General features: G+C 62.0%; 1 protein-coding gene across 2 annotated transcripts; it reads right to left on the bottom strand.

Annotated features, from left to right (window-relative positions):
- Nucleotides 1-422: 422 nt before the first annotated feature.
- FHIP2B (FHF complex subunit HOOK interacting protein 2B) lies at nt 423-13,408 on the bottom strand. 2 transcript variants are annotated; one of them, XM_055144846.1, is made up of 17 exons: nt 13,293-13,408; nt 9,668-9,746; nt 7,483-7,655; nt 6,932-7,036; nt 6,704-6,826; nt 6,362-6,586; nt 6,084-6,280; nt 5,804-5,912; nt 5,541-5,617; nt 5,061-5,256; nt 3,614-3,759; nt 3,391-3,519; nt 3,207-3,297; nt 2,912-3,055; nt 2,404-2,544; nt 2,066-2,166; nt 423-1,972 (listed from the first exon to the last, which is right to left on the bottom strand). In XM_055144846.1, exons 1-17 carry the CDS (start codon nt 13,335-13,337, stop codon nt 1,834-1,836), a joined length of 2,220 nt encoding a protein of 739 aa, XP_055000821.1. In that variant the 5' UTR covers nt 13,338-13,408; the 3' UTR covers nt 423-1,833. The 2 variants fall into 2 exon arrangements, with proteins under 2 accessions (XP_055000821.1, XP_055000822.1); XM_055144847.1 differs by having other exon boundaries at nt 9,668-9,811; nt 13,293-13,378.
- Nucleotides 13,409-18,014: the final 4,606 nt, after the last annotated feature.

The raw sequence follows: 18,014 nt of genomic DNA, 5'->3' as shown, positions 1-18,014 counted from the left end.
GCAGAGCAGCCACAGACATCCAGGACACGGGGCCGGGGTGGGGCCGGGTGGGAGAAGCTGCATGTGTGAGCCCCCTGCCCCGGTCCACTCCGCAGCACCGCCTGGGCCCCTGAGCCCTGCTAGATGCGGCCCACGCACCCCAACGTCACACAGCCGCCAACACCCCTACGGGATGAGCTTTCCCCTCACCGTCAGGCCCCCTGGCTCAGCAGTGCCGCCGTGCCCGGCGAGGCTAGTTCCTGGCAGGCACGAGGACATCAGGTTTGTTCTGCCAGCGCCTCCCCCGTACCCTCCCTCACACCAGCCGCGAGGGCGCGCTGGAAAAGGAGCTTGTGTTCCTTGGGGAGGAAGAAGGGGCCTGATTTAGCAGCGGAGCCCTGAGCAGAAGGCCGCGGAGGGTGGAGAAGCAGAGGGAGGCTGTGTCCACGCAACCACACCGTTTATTGCCGGGCTGTCTGAGGAGCGTGCACGGGCTCCCATGTGCCGGGGAGGGCAGCGTCCCCCCGGGGTCCTCAGTTTCTCAACCAGAGTCCAGATGCAGTTTGACGCCTGAGCACTTTTCTCTGGACCCCCCGACACCCTCCGCCACACACACACACACACACACACACACACACACACACACACACACACGCACACACACATACACACAGGGGCACACGGTGGCGTGCACGTGCGTGTGCGGGGCCCTGGAGGAGGGAGGGAGAGCGTGAGAGGTCACCGGGTTTCCTCTGCTTTCATGTCACCTCTTGGCAACCTGTGGCCGGCTTCTAGAAGCGGCCTGGGCAGGAAAAGGAAGTGAAAGGGGCTCTGGCCTGCTCCTCCTTGCCCAGGAGCCACGCCAGCAACTGCGGCCCTGCTCTGAGGTAATGCCTGGCGCCGCCTGTGTGCTGCCGCAGGTCGAGACAGATTCGCCGGGGCGGGGTGGCCGCCCCAGCCACGGAGGGCATGTGGAGAACACCGGGCCCTGGGTGCCGGGCCCCCGCCCCACACTGCCAGGGCCTGGGGGGGTTGTCTGTGGACGGGTGGGCATCCTGCTCCCCCAGAGCTGTGCCATGGGGCCCGCCATGCCAGGGGCTGGGCCGGATGCGCCAGGCAAAGCCGGGCCTCCCGCTGGGCCTCTGAACCCCTCTGCCCAGGTGCGACCGACCTGCCGAGACGGGTTCAGAAGGCGCCAGAGACGAACCAGCTGGAGCGGGGCCTGGCACCGGGCCCCCCCGGCTCCCCCGGCCCCCTCCCGCCCTGGCTCGTTGCATCAAGGTTCTCATTAGCAGCTGCCCCCGCCTGGGCGCGGAACATGCTTTGGGCATTTGCCATCAGGCAGTTGGAAGTTTTGCAACCGTCTCCGGGAGGGCCGGACAGGAAGAGGGGCCGGCGGCCTCACAGCCCCCTCCCCACGGGCTCGGCCAGGAAGGCTGGACGGGCACCGGCCTCACGTCTCAGCGGCGCCCACAGCCCCTGGCGTGACGGACAGCCCTCGAGCCTGTGGGCCACGAGCACCCTGGGAGCCAGCAGCCAGCGCTTCGTGCCCCTGGCACTGACTCACGAGCGGCCGACAGGGACGGGCACCAGCTCCCCCTCGAAGGCCCCGAGGACACGGGGCTCCCGGGAGGAGGCTGTCTGTGGCACCTCGGTATCTGGCACCCACGAGACCCACTGCCTGACACCCCCATCTGGGGTGGTCGTCTGGCCAGGGCGCTGAGTGGACCTGGGCGAGGGAGTCCAGGCCTCACGGAGGGAGGGGCGAAGCCAAGTCATGTCCTGCGCGGGGTCATGGCATGCCAGGTGCGCGGAGGCGCGGATGGAGCCTCCCCTGCCCTGCGTGCGGCTGGCTCAGACGTGGCCTTCTGGCGGCGCGGGGAGGCCCAGGTGAGGGCCGTGCGGGGGGAACTTGACAAAGGCAATGGCCGCCAGCTCCTTGCAGAACTCCTCCAGCACCACCACCCCCTGGAGCAGGGTCTGGTGGTCCAAGCTGTGGGAGAGAGCAGGGGGTCGGGACGTGAGCCCCTGGGCAGACCTGCCTGCGCGGCCCGCCCGGAAGCACCCTCTCCCCTCGGCTACTCACTGCTCCCCGGGGACCTGGCCCATCAGCTGCTTCCGCACCAGCAGCAGTTTTCCCGGGAACTGGGGTATCCTCTGAATCCTCTGCATCAAGTCCCCGATCACCTGGAGCAGGAGGCAGAGGAGCTGGAGGTGGCAACACCCTCCTCCCTCCCCCGCCACCCGCATGGGGACTGGGATTTCCCTCAGGCCACGGGCAAGGCCTTCCCTCATCCCCTGGTACTGGCCAGAATGCCCGTCTCTACGGCCCTCAGCTGCCCCTGCCTGTCCAGCTCCCCCCTTCTCCCTGCCCCTGGCACAATCCGCCCCCCCCCGGGGCCCACCCGCCCCAGGCAGCCTCACCCTGACCAGCACAGAGAAGAGGCTCCTGCAGCCGGGGGCCAGGCTGATGTAGGGGTCCAGGAGGTACTCGTGGACGTGGGGGTGGGGGAAGAGGGCAAGCCGGGACAGGACTGAGGTCACCTGCAGGTTCAGGCTGTAGGGCTGTAGGGAACACGGTGGACAAGGCGGGCTTGGCAGGGGGCAGCGAGCATTTCTGCACTCCCCCAGCGAGGCGCCTGGCCAGTCTGAACGTGTGCGGGGGCGGGAGGCTCACGTGACGTGTGTGTCATGGACTCCCTGGGGCTGAGGGCCAGAACATGTTGGGGCGTGTGGAGCAGAGGCGAGACGGGGCTTCCCGCGGGGAGGAGTGGGGGTCAGGGCTGCCGCGGAGCCAAAGCCGTCAAGAGGACCACCTTCCCCCCTCCGACCCCTGCCCCCGTGGTCGGACCCCGCCTCCCAAGGACTCTGGAGGCCACCCGAGGTCACCCTGAGGGCCGACCCCTGATGTGGGGGCCTGGCCGTGGGGTACCTGCTCCAAGATCCGGGACATGCGGTCAAACAGCATTTGCAGGAAGGCGCCCTCGAAGAAGGGCCGCTCGGGCTCATGGGGGTCCAGGGGGGCGGGACTCGGGGGCCATCCCCAGGGGGCGACGCGGGAGCTGCACTCCTGGAACTGAGAAAGGAGGGGGCTGGGGTGGCGACGCCGTGCCCCCTCCCCCAGGAAGATGGGCACGGAGCACCTCGGGCAGGCGTGCCGGAGGGGAGCACAGTTGGTCCTGAGAGACCCGAGGTGCAGGGGCGCGGACGAGGGCGTCCGCACTCACCAGTCCATATGCGTCGTGGACGTATGTGTCGTAGCCCGTCTCCTCCAGGAAGGCGGAGGTCTTGGCTTCCTCGGGGACCAGGCAGAGGAAGCTGCAGGAGAGGACCCAGGTGACAGGGTGGAGGGGGGGGGCCCACCTGGGCCGCCCGCATCTCCCCGCCTCTCCTTCCTGCCCCGCGGCCTACCTGTTGACGATCTCGGTTACCGCGGTTCTGCCGTCGGAGTTAGTGGCCGGGGCGGGCGGAGGCTTGGCCGAGGGCTGGAAGCCGGCGTCGAGGAAGCCGTCGGAGAAGTAGGGGTCCTCCTCCAGATCCCTGCGGCCGGGGAAGCACAGCAGCACCCCTGAAGCAGGCCCCGGGGCTGTGGGCAGGGCCAGCGGGGTGCGGGGCAGCGCGGCCCAACACTTACAGGGTGTCCTCGTAGTTCTCGGGCTCGGGACAGCCCCGCGCCACGTAGGGGCGGCCCTCGAGATGGCACAGGACCAGGCTGTGGACGATCCTCGGGTCCGGCTTCTGCAGCAGCTCCTCAAACAGCCGCAGCGTGGTGATGCTGATCTGGGGCGGCAGGCGGTCAGCAGGGCGCCCCTCCCGCCCTCTCCTTGGGGTGGGGGGCTGGAAACTCTTCACCCAGATCAAAGTCTCCGGAGGGGGGTATCTCCCACGGGCACTGAGCGGGGGTGGGCGGATGGGCGCAGGCCTTGGAACCAGACTGGCAGTAAGTGAGGCCAGGTACGGCCCCAGCTTCTCTGGACTCTGTATGGACGGCTCCCAAGGCAAAGAGGCCCCTCAGGCCTCCTGGAATCCCAGGGACACGGGGCCCCGGGCCTGCCCGCAGGGGCATCTATTCCCATACTGCGTGCTGGGATCACATTGGACCTACCCCTAAACAGACTGATTGCCCCAGCGCTTCCCTATGAAGATGCTTAACTTCTAAATTAGGCCTGGGGGTGGGGGGTGGGGGGTGGAGAGTAACATTCACAACCAGTCAACGCTAGAACAACTACAACAATGCACGGGCAGGAGAGTCGTAATAGGTCGCTCTCAAAATGCCTCCAATGGTCAAGTCAGGGAACTGAAACTGCAGAGTGGAAAAGGAGGGAACCCTTTTGGGGCAGGGGGGCGGGGAGGAGGGGTGCGTTGGGGGTCTGCAGCACAGAAAGTGCCATCAAAGCATATGACTAAGGGACTGGAGTGATAGCACAACGGGTAGGGCATTTGCCTTGCACACAGTCAACGCGGGTTCGATTCCCAGCATCCCATGGTCCCCCCAGCACCGCCAGGAGTAATTCCTGAGTGCAGAGCCAGGAGTAACCCCTATGCATCACCAGGTGTGACGAAGGAAGGAAGGAAGGAAGGAAGGAAGGAAGGAAGGAAGGAAGGAAGGAAGGAAGGAAGGAAGGAAGGAAGGAAGTGACTAAGAAAGCCACCGTGTCAGTGTGTGTGTGTGTGTGTGTGTGTGTGTGTGTGTAAAAGAGATAGAGAGAGAGAGAGAGGGCCAGGAAGGAAGGAAGGAAGGAAGGAAGGAAGGAAGAAAGGAAGGAAGGAAGGAAGGAAGGAAGTGACTAAGAAAGCCACCGTGTCAGTGTGTGTGTGTGTGTGTGTGTGTGTGTGTAAAAGAGAGAGAGAGAGAGAGAGAGAGGGCCCGGAAGGAAGGAAGGAAGGAAGGAAGGAAGGAAGGAAGGAAGGAAGGAAGGAAGGAAGGAAGGAAGTGACTAAGAAAGCCACTGTGTCACTCTGTGTGTGTGTGTGTGTGTGTGTGTGTGTGTGTGTGTGTGTGAGAGAGAGAGAGAGAGAGAGAGAGAGAGAGAGAGAGAGAGAGAGAGAGAGAGAGAGGGAGAGAGGGCCCAGCCCCTCACCTCCTCGGAGAGGTGGTCACAGTGCCTGATGAGGTGGGTGCACAGTGTCGGGGGGCTGTCGTCAGGGGCAGCCGAGGCAGGGGGCTGGTCGGGGCCCAAGAGGAACGCGACCATCTCCCGCAGCAGCGCAGGCGCTCGGAGCTGGCGCAGCATGGCCGTGAGCAGCGCGGTGGCGGTCAGCAGGGCCTGCTCGGACCTGCAGGGAGAGGAGAAGCCCCTTTCCTGGTCGCCTTCCCTCCCAGGGCCTCCGCTGCTCACCCCGCCTCAGCCCTGTGCTCCCGGCACCTCCTCGCGGCTCTGAGCCATGAGCGGGCCTGCTTGTGGAGTAGGGGAGAGGGCTGGGGGCATGGTGGTGGCCAAGAAGGTCTCTGGCCTGGGGGGGACGGGGGGAGGTTGGTGGGGAGGGGAACAGGGTGGGCTGTGAGGCTGGGCAGGGCTAGGCTGGGCGGGGCACACCCGCGGGCACTGGCCCTCACTTACACGTGCAGCAGCTGCGGCTGCAGAATTTCCACCAGCAACTTGTCAGCCACAGCCTTGGCCAGAGCGTCTGCCACCACCTGGGTCCCCAAGAGCACGTCTAAAACGCAGGGTCCTCGTCGACCGTTTCCCCTGAGAAAGGGCGGTCCCCACGCGGCGCCCAGCAACAGGAAGAGAGGGTCCTGCCCTCAAGGGGTGGGGTGGGCTGGGGAAGGACGGGGCAGGTGGGGGGGGGGGGGCGGCATGCAGCGCCCAGTCCTGCTCACCGGGTGCGCCTCCAGGATGAGGTGGTCGCAGTAATCAAACCAGCCCAGGAAGGCAGCCAAGGCCTCCCTGCCAGGGAACGAGGCCTCGTCGGACGGGGCACTGGGCAGCCTGAGGGGACAGAGAGGAGCTGGCAGTGCCCGGGCGCGGCCAGAGCGGGGTGGGGTTCTGGCTCCCCTCCCCACACCCCTGCCTCGACCCTGGTCCTCTGGGAGCCGGAATCCCACCTGGCGTGGTACGCAGGGCAGGCCCAGCTCCCAGGGCCCGGCGCCGGGCGCCTACCTCCAGCTGACGCCCTCTAGAGCAGCGACGTCCGCGGGGTCCAGGAAGGCGGGCAGGGCCTGGTACAGCTGGCCCAGGTGGGCGGCGAGGGCGGGGCAGCAGGCCCGGCTGTGCACCAGGTAGGTGGCAGCCTCCGGGGAGGCCAGGCTCAGCAGAAGCAGCAGGTTCTCGCGGGCCTTCAGGGCCACGCGGCCTTTCTGGGGGCAAGGGGCACCCCTTCAGGGACCTGCCCCTCAACCCCTGCCTCCTCCCGGCCACCCACTCCTCCCTCCCCGCACCTTGCTCCTGCACAGGCCCAGCAGGGAGGTGACGAGGCTGCTGTCCCCGGCCCCTCCGTCCGGCTCATCCGTCTCTGCGGGCGGCCGAGGGGGCCCGGCCCAGGCCCCGCGGGAAGTCCTGTCGGGAGCCGGGCTGGGCGCGGGCTGGTCCCTGGCGCTGGCCGCCGTGCTGGGCAGGGCGGTGGTCTCTCTGGATGCTTTCTTCCCGCTGACCATCTTTTTACCCTGTGGAGGAGGTTGGCTGAGGCTGGGGGCGGTGGGGAGGCCATTCCCCACCCCGCCTCTCCCATGCAGGCACCCGGACAGGTCCTGCCTGTGGCCGCTGCCCGGGGAGGCCCTCACCTCCAGGATGTACGTGAGCAGATCTGGCTCCTGCTGGATTTTGGAGCAGAGGACGGTGGTGAACTGCACCTCCTCCTTCTCCGTGAGGGACCCGGGCGCGGCCCCGCCAAGCCGGAGGAGTTTCTGGAAGGGACCAGGAATGAAGCCGAGGGGAACGGGGTGGCAGGGCGGCAAGGGCGCTGGGTGAGGGAGCGGGAGGGGCACTCACCCCCCCAGGGGGCACCTCACCTGCACCGGCCTGTGGACGTGGAGGTAGTGCAGGAGCGGGTGCTGCACCTGAGCCAGCACCTTGCTGAAGAACTGGAGCACCTGCTGCCGCATGCCCGGTGGGTACTGGGGACGGGGCATAGGGGCACACAAGGGCTGTGAGGCAGAAGCAGGCCCCTGCCCGAACAAGGCTCCTCCCCTGGCACCTGCCATCCTCCAGCACGTGCCTCGGGCGCCTCCCCGCCAGCCCCTCCTGCCTCATCACTCCCGGGCCCGCAAGACCTGGGCCCCCTTTCATGTCCAGCCACCCCCTCCCTGACTCCTTTCACAGCTACAGAGACACAGCCTGGCACCACGATAACCCCAGGCCCCTCTGCTGAGGGGTCACCGGGGGGCCCCTCAGCCAAGAAGGGAGGGCCGGGGTGGGGGAGGTGGTGGGTGCTCAGGGTGAGACTGGGAGGTGCTCTCGGCCCCACCAGCGGCAGGACTGGAACAGGCACAGGTGGGAGAGTGCGGACCCCAGGGGCCCTGGCTGGCATGGAAGGATCTGGAAGCGCCCCGGGGCAGCCCACCTCGGCCTTGCCCAGCGTGCACAGGGTCTCCAGGATCTTGTGCTGCAACAGGTACTCCAGGCATGGCCCGGCCTCGCTGGCGGCCGCCTGCTGCCGCTCCTCGTACACCAGGATGTCCAGCATCTGCTTCAGCCGCCAGGGGATGTCTGTCTTCTTGACGGGGGTGTTTTCATCTGGTTGGGGAAACAACGGAGGGAAGGGTGACGAGGGTCGTTCTGGCCGCATGGTCAGACCTGAGGGCCTCGGGGTGGGCAGTGTGAAGGGACATGGGGGGACAGTTTGCAGTTTGTGCCCCTTGCTGATGCCTCTAGGCTGCGGAGAGACCAGCCCCGTGGACGCGGCTCAGGAGACGCCCCTAAGGCGTGTGGGCCCGGCCTGCGGGGAAGCTCGCTCGTCTTCCTTTCTCCAAACCTGGGGCGTGCGCTTGGCCGCTGGCCGGCACTGTCCTTCCCCAGGACCCCACGGAGGGTCTCTGGCAGGTGCTGCCAGAAAATCTCCAGCGCCGGTGATGCCCTTTTCACTCACAGAGGGCCATGCTGTTCCTCACAGAGCAGAAAACACAATGTGGGGAGGGGCAGCGAGCCCCCATGGTGCCCGAAGAAGGAAGCTGGTCGTGGAGGCCCAGGGGAGAGGGGTCTGTGGGGGCTCTGACGAGTCTTGGAGCACCCCCAGCTTCTGCGGAGGGCACTGGCTCTACACAAGGCGCCTGTGCCCCTCCTCCCACACCTCTGGTCTGGGGAGTGTTCTGGAAATGACTGGACTGGGCGCCGAGGGACCCGACTGCTCTCTGGGCCTCCTCCTGCTTCCCTGGTGACTGGCTCTGTCAGGAGGAGGCTGCCCATCTGAAGGCCACACACTTCCCGTGATAAGCCCCAGGAAATGCCGGCCAGCCTGGAGCCTCTCGAGGTCATGGCACCAGACAGCGTACTGGAAAGTGGCTAAGGGCGTAAATCTTAGTTCTCATCCCCAGAAGACAAAGCCAGAAGTGCGGCGATGAATGCTAATGAGACTTCTTGTGGTCACGGTGCAGCAGACAGACTAATGTGTGTGCACCTGAGACAGACTAATCGGTGTCAATCAGAGGGTGGAGACAGCAGGAGGGAGAGAGACAAGGGGAGCAAGAGGAAGGAAGGAAGGAAGGAGAGGAAGAGCAAGAGGAAAGGAGAAGGAAGAAAGAAGAGACAACGGAGAGGGAAGGAGGGAGGGGAGGAGAGAGAGTGTGAGTGAGCGAGAGAGTGAGGGAGAGAGCAAGAGCGAGAGAGAGAGAGAGAGAGAGCGTAAGTCTAAAACAATCATTCCCAACTGGGAGACATTTGACACAATCTGGGGAAACCACCGTATCACAGTAGGGGAAACATTACTGTCATGTAGTGGGGAGAGTCCAGATTTGCCACTGGACATCATAATGCCCAGCATGGCCCCCCATCACTGAGAACGGTACAGTCCCTATGGCAACAGTGCCAAGACCCAGAGATCTGGCTGGCAGACAGGTGCCCCTGAGTGCCTGAAGGCTGCTCTTTAACTTCCTGGGCTTGCCGAGGCTGCAAAGAAACGTTTAGGAACAGGGCAGCCCATCTGACCGGGGAGGTGGACACAAGGGGTGCAGGACAGGGTTCCCTGCTGATCGACAAGTGAGAGTCCAGCCCTCAGTCACACCCTGGCAGCATGGACGCTGGCTACTGACATGGCCTCAGCTCGGACTCATTACATCACTCATATATATCATCTTTCCTTCCCTCTTCCCCGAGGGCCACTGGCAAGTGTCCTCCACACTGGCTCAGGGAAATCAGACATTAGTTAATTTTTTTTTTTTTTTTTTGCTTTTTGGGTCACACCCAGCCATGCACTCAGGAATTACTCCTCGTGGTGCTCAGGGGATGATATGGGATGCTGGGGATCAAACCCGGGTCAACCGCATGCAAGGCAAACGCCCTACTTGCTGTATTATCACTCCAGCCCACCCATTAGTTCATTTCTTTTAATCAGCAAACCCCGAGCGCAGCACTTGAGAATGGAAAGTTCGGAGACAAGGGCCAGGGAATGTTGCAGGGCACAGGCCTCGACCTCTGTCTTGCAGAGTCAGCCCCTGTCCAAAGGCCACGGTGGGCCCCCTTCCTCGGGACCCTGCAGCTGAGCTGCGCAGTGCCTGCCCACGCCCTCCACCCTGCCCCCTCCAGAAGCCCACCTGTGCTTTCGATGTAGTAGTGTGTGATGCCTTTCCAGTGCTCCACGAAGGCCTCGAGCAGGTCGATGCTGGGCTCCCGCTGCAGAGAGAGCAGGGACACGGGCTAGAGGCGGCCGCGGAGGTGATGAGGTGACTCGGGTGCCCCTGAGACAGACCGATCGGTGTCAGGGCGCAGGTACTGCCATCCACTGAGCGTCAAGCTGGCGCTCTGGTCCTGGGTCAGGGTTCCCACAGGGAGCAGGGAGAGTTTCTCCCGGACACATGAGATCCCACAATCCCTGTCCCGCCAGAGCAGAGGGGACCGGCAGGGGAGAGAGACAACGCCATCACCTCGATGCAACACAGGTGTGCTGCTACTGCAGCGGCCTAGAGAAAGAGCAGGTGGGAGGCGGCGTGGAGACAGCCGTCCTGATCAGAGGAGGAGGGAGGCCGGGGGCAAGGCCAGGACAGATGCCACTCCACGAGGTAGGGAACGCTAGGGCCTTCCTTAATTTTTGGGGGGGTCCCCCAAGTGGTGTTCAGGGGTCTGGCAATTCTTGGTCAAACAGGCCAATCCTGGTCATGTGAAGGGTCCTCCAGGACTGTGCCTGGTGGCAGGGATCAAAGAGTGGTCGGCCCCGTGCAAGGCACATGCCTGAACTCCGATCCTATCTCTCTGGCCTCTGTGCGCTTTACTTAAGAGCATTTTATGTCCAAGCCTGCAGAATGGGCACCCGGGTCCTCCTTAACTGTCTCTGCTCCTGTTCCTGCCTCCTCCAGCTCCTTCCAGAATTCCGATCCCTCTAATGACAAACTTCAAACCTCCCGGCCCAGAAGTGCTTTCTCCATCTCCACACCTCAGCTGAAGCAAACCTCGAGCCAATAAACACCACTGTCCCCAAAAAACCTCTCCAAAAAAGGGCATTTTTTTCTCTTTCCTGCAGAATAGAAGTCTGCAGGAAGAAAATAATCGTCCTGGTCCCAAAGTGCTAATCCCTCGCTTTCTGTTCAGATCAGAGGTCCTGTATCTCTCTGGCCTTTAGGGATCTAGCAGTCCCCAGCTCCATAAAACCCTCTTCTTGCTCTTCTTGGAGGAATACCTCTCTCTGTCTCTGTCTGTCTCTCTCTCTCTCTCTCTCTCTGTCTCTGTCTCTGTCTCTCTCTCTCCTCATACTCTATGCACCAGTAAACTGCGTTTTCAAATCACTTGTTCGGTTAAGATCTACAAGTGCCAGCATTTGTAAGATACTTGCTAGATGCTATGAACAAGACAAGGCTATTTCAGATCCTATCCTCAAGAAACCTACTATCAGGCAAGGGAGACAGCTCAAAGGGATAAAGTGTACAAGATCCAGGGTCTGAACCCGGCACCGCATGCCTTCCCCCAGCGCTGCCGCAACAGCCTTGGGAGCCCACAGGCACCACTGGGGGTAGCTCTGGTGCTCCCAGCACCTATGGGCCAGAGCACACAACTATGAGGTCAGCAATTCTAGGTCAAGTGACACTGGATCCCAGCAGCACTGCGGAGTTAAGAGGGAGGAAAGTGGAGCCGGAGCGATAATACAGCAGGTAGGGCATTTGCCTTGCATACGGCCGACTCGGGTTCAGTCCCCGGCATCCCATATGGTCCCCCAAGCACTGCCAGGAGCGATTCTTGAGTGTAGAGCCAGGACTAGCCCCTGAGCATTGTCGGGTGTGACCCAGAACACCAAGTAAAAAATAAAAAAATAAGAGGGAGGGAGGGAGGAAGGAAGGAAGGAAGGAAGGAAGAAGGAAGGAAGGAAGGAAGGAAGGAAGGAAGGAAGGAAGGAAGGAAGGAAGGAAGGAAGGAAGGAAGGAAGGAAGGAAGGAAGACGAAATGAAGGAAGGGAGGGAGGGAGGAAGGAAGGAGGAAAGACTGAAGGAAGAAAGGGAGGGAGAGAGAGGCAGGAAGGAGGAAAGATGAAGGAAGGGAGGGAGGAAGGAATAAAAATGAAACTGCCAAGATACTCTTGGCTGGGTATCTCCAGGAGGGTTCCTGAGTTCTGCTTGGGAGTCCCCCGTGCCAAAACAAAAATTATTCTTTTCTAATGATCCATTTTGGTTAACACTGTGTACCCTGCTGTTCCTATTCTTGCTGGGCTGTTATTTTGGGTTTACACCAAACCCTAGGTGGTAGGAGCCTATTCTCTGAATTCTGAGGGTCCAAGAGCCCATCCCAGAAGAGTGAGGTCTGTGGGCCGGTGCGTGGCCAGAGGTAAGGTGCTGAGATGCTTTGGAAAGAGCCGTCCTGTGTGCTGGTCTCTGGGGCAGGCCCCGGGGAGCTTGTGGCCCATTTCAAGAGGCTTAGGGCGCCAGAGCATAGCACAGTGGGGAGGGCGTTTGCCTTGCACTCAGCCAACCAGGGTTTGATCCCCAGCACCCCAGATAGTTCCCTTGAGCACCACCAGGAATATTTCCTGAGTGCAGAGCCAGGAGTAACCCCGGAACACTGCCAGGTGTGTGGCCCAAAAAGAAAAATAAAACCAAGCCCCCAAAGACCAACCCAACACAAATAAAACCCCCAACAAGCCCAAGAGGCTGAGCACTGATAGCGGCACGTGGGTGGAATCACGTGGGTGGAATGCCATGCGGGTGTAACTGGGGCTGCCCCGCCTCAGGGCACCTGACCAGGAGAGCTGCGGGGGCGGGAGGGGCTCAAGGCCTGGGGGTCAGTGTCCCTGCATCCCGCCCCGTGGTAATGGCCTCCTAGGCATCTCACTGCCTGGTGTCCAACACACCCGGGGAAGTCCAATGGTGAGGGTGCCTCTAGACAGAGCAAGGCCGGGCCTGAGAGCAGAATTCTCCACTGGGCTGAGGAACTCCAACAGGAGGGCTGGGTTTGTGCGCTAAGGTGACAGCCACTGGGGCAGGGGCAGGGACAGGGGCAGGGAGGAGGGCAGGAGGGACCTGGGAGCGCCCCTGCGGGGGTGTGGGGGGCCAAGGGAAAGGCACCAAGAGGCGGAAGGAAAAGGACATCACGGCTCCTGCGTGGGAGGGACCGGGCGACCCGCACTCAGGGACTGACTTGTTTCTCCTGGGAAAACTGGATACATTTCACTGGCCGGGGGGAAGGTTTCTACTAGGAGCCCCACAGGATGGTTACATTTGCCGTTCCGGGGCGTCACCGCAAACCAAGGAGCCTTCCTGGGCACAGCTGACCTGCCCTCTAAGGACACAAACGGCCGAAGCCACACCTGGGCCCTGGGTCCCCCTGCCCAGCCAGCTGCAGGGGCCACCAAGCTGGCCTCTGCCGCCGGGGTCGAGGGGACTGGAGAAGGGTGCGCCCACCCGCACGGCCGAGCCTGGGGGGCTGCGGCCGGGCTGGGGCCCAGGCCGGAATTGCCCAAGCGGTGACCGGGAAGCAGGGAGGGTGGAGCAGGGCCCCAGGGAAGGCGCCGAGCGAACAGGGGCGACGAGAGCGCGACTGCGCGGGGCTGAGAGCGGGGTCCGCGGGGCGCGGGCGGGCCAGGGGTCGGGGCCGCCGCCGGGAGGCCCGCGCGCGGGGTGGGGGTCCCGGGCCGGCCCGCGCCCCGCCGCCCGCCGCCGGCTCCTCCCCCGGCCCCGCCGCCCTTCCGGCCCGGCCCGGCCCGGCCACCCCGCGGCCCGCCCCGCGCCCCGGCCTCACCGCCCCCACGGCCTCCTGCAGCAGCGCCCCGAGCCGGCTCAGCATGGCGGCGGCCCGGCCCGGTCCGGGCGGCGGAGCGGCCAGCGCGGCGCGGAGGAGGCGGCCCGGGCGCGGCGGGAGGCGGGGCCGCGGCAGGCCCGCCCCGGCCCGGCTGGGCCCGACGGGCTGGGGGCTCGGTCCGCCCCGGCCCGGCTGCACGCAACCCGGCCCGCCTGGGGGACCGGCCTGCCCCGGCCCGCCTGGGGACTCGGCCCGCCCGGCCTGGCCCGGCTGCACCCCGCCTGCTTGGGGGACCTGCCCGCCCTGGCCCGGCTGGGCTCGACGGCCTGGGGGCTTGGCCCGCCCGACCCGGCTGCACCCCGGGCCTGCTTGGGGGACCTGCCCGCCCCGGCCCGGCTGGGCCCGACGGGCTGGGGGCTGAGCCCACCCTGGTCCGGTTGCACCTCGGCTCGGTTGGGGCCTCGGTCTGCCCCGAGCAGTCTGGGGGCTTGGCTCGACCTCATCCAGCTGCAACCTGACCCTGCTGGGGGCTCAGGCCGCCTGGGTCCAGCTGCACCCCTGCCCGGTTTGGGGCTCAGCTCGACCCCACCCGGCTGCACCCTGACCTGCTGGTTGGGGACTTGGCCTGCCCAGACCCAGCTGCACTGTGACCCAGCTGGGGTCTCCTTGGCCTGCCCTAGACCCGTCTGGGTGTTTGCCCCCACCCGGTCTGAGGGTTCAGCCAACCCCGACTTAGACTTGGGGTTCACCCCCCTCGACTGAGTGGTGGGCTCTGCCGCCCACTCCACCCACCTGGGCCCTCGGGCTGGGGGCTCAGCCCACCCTGACCGGCTGCACTCTGACCCCATTGGGGCCTGGTCCTGACCCGACCAGGCTGAGTCCCAAAGGGCTGGAGGCTCATCTTGCCTTGATCCAGTCATGGGGCTTGGCTCACTCCGACCCACTCTTGGGGTTCAGCCCTCCCAAACCGGGCTGGGAGTGTGTGCTCAGCCTGCTCCGACCCCGGTTGTGGGGTTTGGCCCACCTAGTCACTAGACCCGTGGGGACGCCATTGAGGGGACCCAGAGGGCTTTCCTGGAGGAATGAGGTTTGTGGGTTTCGTCCACCCCTTGGTCACTAGCCGGAGTCTGTTGAGTGCAGGATGGTGCTGAGTGCCAAACACTTCCCGCAAACAGCAATGTAAAACTCGCTCCCTGCCTTATATTAATTTCGTGCCGAGTGGTAATTTATTAGCTCTATGGGGCTAACTCAGGGGAATGATTAAAATGAACGTCATTTGTCTGCCGAGACAGTGCTGTGTCCGCTGGCCTGCGGGAGGAGGCACAATGGCCTGGGTTTGCCCTTGTAGCCGCACCAAGGAAAGAGACAGCAGGCGGGTGTCCCTTGGGGTGGGGGCACACCCTGGAAAATTACACTCAAGAGTTACACAAGCAGAACCTCAGCCAGAGCACAGGAGTTCTGGAATGTCCAGAGGGAGGCTTGGGGAGGGCCCAAGCAGCCGAGCCCCAGGGTGGCCAGAGTGTCCCTCTGCTGCCTCCAGCCCCCAGGAAGGTAGGACTCATCTGATAGCACCCATGTTGCTCTGGATGGATTTCTGCTGACCGCCAACCCCGAAGGGTGAGACAGTGGGAATCACTCAGAAGGGGACAGCCCCTGTCACAGAGCCAAGAGCCAGCTGCTGGGGGTCACCAGAGCTTTAGGCTTTATGCGTTCACCCTTCCGGCTTCTGCTGTTCCCAGAGGGGCTGAGGCCTGGCCATGCCCACCTGCCCAGAGCTGCGTGCCAGCCGCAGAGGAGCAGAGCCTGCTTTCCTCCTGAGTCACCTGGCCAGGCCAGGGTGATGGAATTCGGGCTACAGCTGTCTCATGCCACACCTGTCCTGCTGCTGGGGCAGGAGAGATGCTGTCAGAGGGTCCATCAGCAAACAGGTGCCCGGGTGGGGAAGGCTTGGGAAGGGAGGAAGTTTTTAGTCCAGATTGCCTCCGGACAGGGGCGAGACAGGTAGGCCACTTACCTTGCATACGGCCTTCCCAGCTGCGATCCCCCGCTTCCCCATCCGGTCCCCCAAGCACCACCAGGAGGAATTCCTGAGCTCAGAGGGGGTAACCCAGGGCATTGGTGGGTGTGGCCCAAACCCGAACCACCACTCCGAAATGTTTCTGGACGAAAGGAAAAACCAAGTCTGTTTTGTATTCTGAGCCTCTGAGGTGGGTGGTGGAGGGAGGGGTCCGGTGCTGCTTGTTCCCGGGGCCTGTGTGGGTGGGTCCAGGCAGCTGCCTCGGTGAGCTGCAGCCAGCTGATGCATAACCTTTCATACAGCCTAACTTTTTTGCTTTAATGGCTCTAGGAAGATGGGGCTGGAGTGATAGCACAGCGGGTAGGACGTTTGCCTTGCACATGGCCGACCCAGGTTCGAATCCCAGCATCTCATATGGCTTCCTGAGCACTGCCAGGAGTAATTCCTGAGTGCAGAGCCAGGAGTAACCCCTGTGCATCACTGGGTGTGACCCAAGAAGCAAAAATAAATAAATAAAGAAAGGCTCTAGGAAGAGTCTGTGCACACTTTTACTTGCCGGAAGTGGTAGAGCACACTGGTATTTAAATTCAACTTTAACCGGGGAGCGGGGATACTCAGCAAATGGTTCAATGGTCTGGGACAAAGGCTCATGCCTGTGGTAGCCCTGGATTTGACGCTGGCATCACATGGCCCCAGAACACCTCCCCATGTGCCTCCCCAAAAATTCTGTTTCACCATGGAGGAGCGCTTCGAATAATGCCTCGCTGCCTTGCAGCTTAATGGGCAGGGGAGCCCGCTCAGGGCAAACGGTCTGCGGGGAGCAGGACTCTAAGCTCAGACCCAAGGTCTCGGGACAAACACGCTGCCCTTCGGAGGAATGTGAATGTGAATGGGTGTGTGCATGTTTATAAGCCCTACGATTCTGTAACTGCTTATGTGTGAATCAGGATTTCCTTATTAATAATATTAATATATTTATGAATATATTAACAAGCCATCCTCCATTAAGAAAAGGGCAGTTGTCTGAGATAATCCTTGGTTTAAAATTTCTTCCTGGGGATTAAACCCTGGCCTCACGCATATCAGGAAAGTGCTCCGTTATTGAATTACATCCCGAAACCCCTGATTTAAACTTTTTAAATCCTGACGGGCCAGAGAGAATAGCGGGCAGGGTGTTTGCCTCACACGTGGCCGATCCAGATTCAATCCCCAGAACCCCAGATGGTCTCCCAAGCACCACCAGGAGTGACTCAGGAGTAAGTGCTGAGCACAGCCAGGTGTGCCCCCCCAAAAATATATATATATTATGAAATTGTTTCTTTGTTTTCATTGGTTTAATATTAATTAACCTTATCATCCAACTTGTAAACATCTTTTAATTATTAATCATAAGATCTGAATTTAAAACAATATGTGGAGGGCTGAGAAGATGGCTTAAATGGCTGAAGCGTGTTCTTTGTATGCGGGAACCGTGGGTTTATTCCCAGCACCATATTGTCCCTGAGCACTATGTCAGGAGTAGCCCCTGAACACTACTAGATATGGTTTAAAGAAACCAAAACTGGGACTGGAGCAATAGCACAGCGGGTAGGGCATTTGTCTTGCACTCGGCTGACCCGGGTTCGATTCCCAGCATCCCATATGGTCCCCTGAGCACCACCAGGAGTAATTCCTGAGTACATGAGCCAGGAGTAACCCCTGTGCATCGCCGGTGTTACCTCAAAAGAAAAAAAAAACATTTTAAATATTTTTAATAAAAATGTTTAAAAAATTTAAATAATAGTGAAAAGGGATCAGAGAGATAGTAAAGTGGGTGAGGTGGTTGCCTTGCATGTAGCTGACCCGGGTTCAATCCCTGGCATCATATATGGTCTCCTGAGCCCTTCAAGAAGTGATCCCTGAGCCTCGAGCACAACCCGTTGTTGTACCAGTTGTTGTTCACCCCCCAAATTAATAATAGTAATAATTTTTTGGAAACTGCTTCCTAAATATTCATTCTTTAAGCTCTGGAATCTGCTCTGTGTGTGTGTGTGTGTGTGTGTGTGGTGTGTGTGTGTCTAGAACTGATTCACTTTGGATGACTCTAAATTCTCAGGAACTTACTGTCCACTCTCCCTCTACCCCCAGGCCCCCGCCCCCCGCCATCCCGGTTTCTCAGTGGGCCGTGCTTACATTGCCTTGTGCCTCCCTGGGGGCTCCATGACCCTGGGGTGCTGAGCTTGTCTGGATATCACATGCCAAACACCTGATGCTCAGGAGCAGAAGGGGGCCGCTCGCTCGCCTCTCTGCCTCTCTGCTGTCCACCTCCTCTCAGCCCTGCCCTGCTGTCCCTGGGCTGACCTGGAGGGAACCTGAGTCAGCAGCCAGGAAATAACGAAGATGTTCGTCCCTCCCCCACCTGGGGACTTCAGGTGAAGTGTCCCTATTCCACAGGCCTCACACTCATGATAGATTAGCACGGTCATTCCCCGGCGACTTCACAGGGGGTTGGAAAATGAAAGGGTCACAGGCCACTCAGATCTTCGCTCGCTGTGGGGTGGTGATCACTTTGCTCTTGTGTCCACCCAAGAGTCCAGAAACCAGTCCCAGGGGCAGGGCACTTGGGTCAGACGCCTGCCCCCAGCTTAGTGCATACTTGGGCCCCTTCCAACTCACCTGCTGGCCTCTGCCTGCACCCACGGGAGGTTCCGTGCCAGTCAGGTGAG

This window comes from Sorex araneus, chromosome 7 (assembly GCF_027595985.1).
Source record: "Sorex araneus isolate mSorAra2 chromosome 7, mSorAra2.pri, whole genome shotgun sequence".
NCBI classification, from domain to species: Eukaryota; Metazoa; Chordata; class Mammalia; order Eulipotyphla; family Soricidae; genus Sorex; species Sorex araneus.
This window is presented reverse-complemented; position numbering and strand designations above follow the sequence as displayed.

Coding starts and splice junctions, on each gene's coding strand:
- FHIP2B (XM_055144846.1), bottom strand. CDS start 13,337: ATGCTGAGCCGGCTCGGGGCGCTGCTGCAGGAGGCCGTGGGGGCG. Junction 6,281..6,361: donor TGGGCCTGTGCAGGAGCAAG/GTGCGGGGAGGG, acceptor CCTTGCCCCCAG/AAAGGCCGCGTGGCCCTGAA. Junction 5,257..5,540: donor CAGCCGCAGCTGCTGCACGT/GTAAGTGAGGGC, acceptor CTCTCCCTGCAG/GTCCGAGCAGGCCCTGCTGA.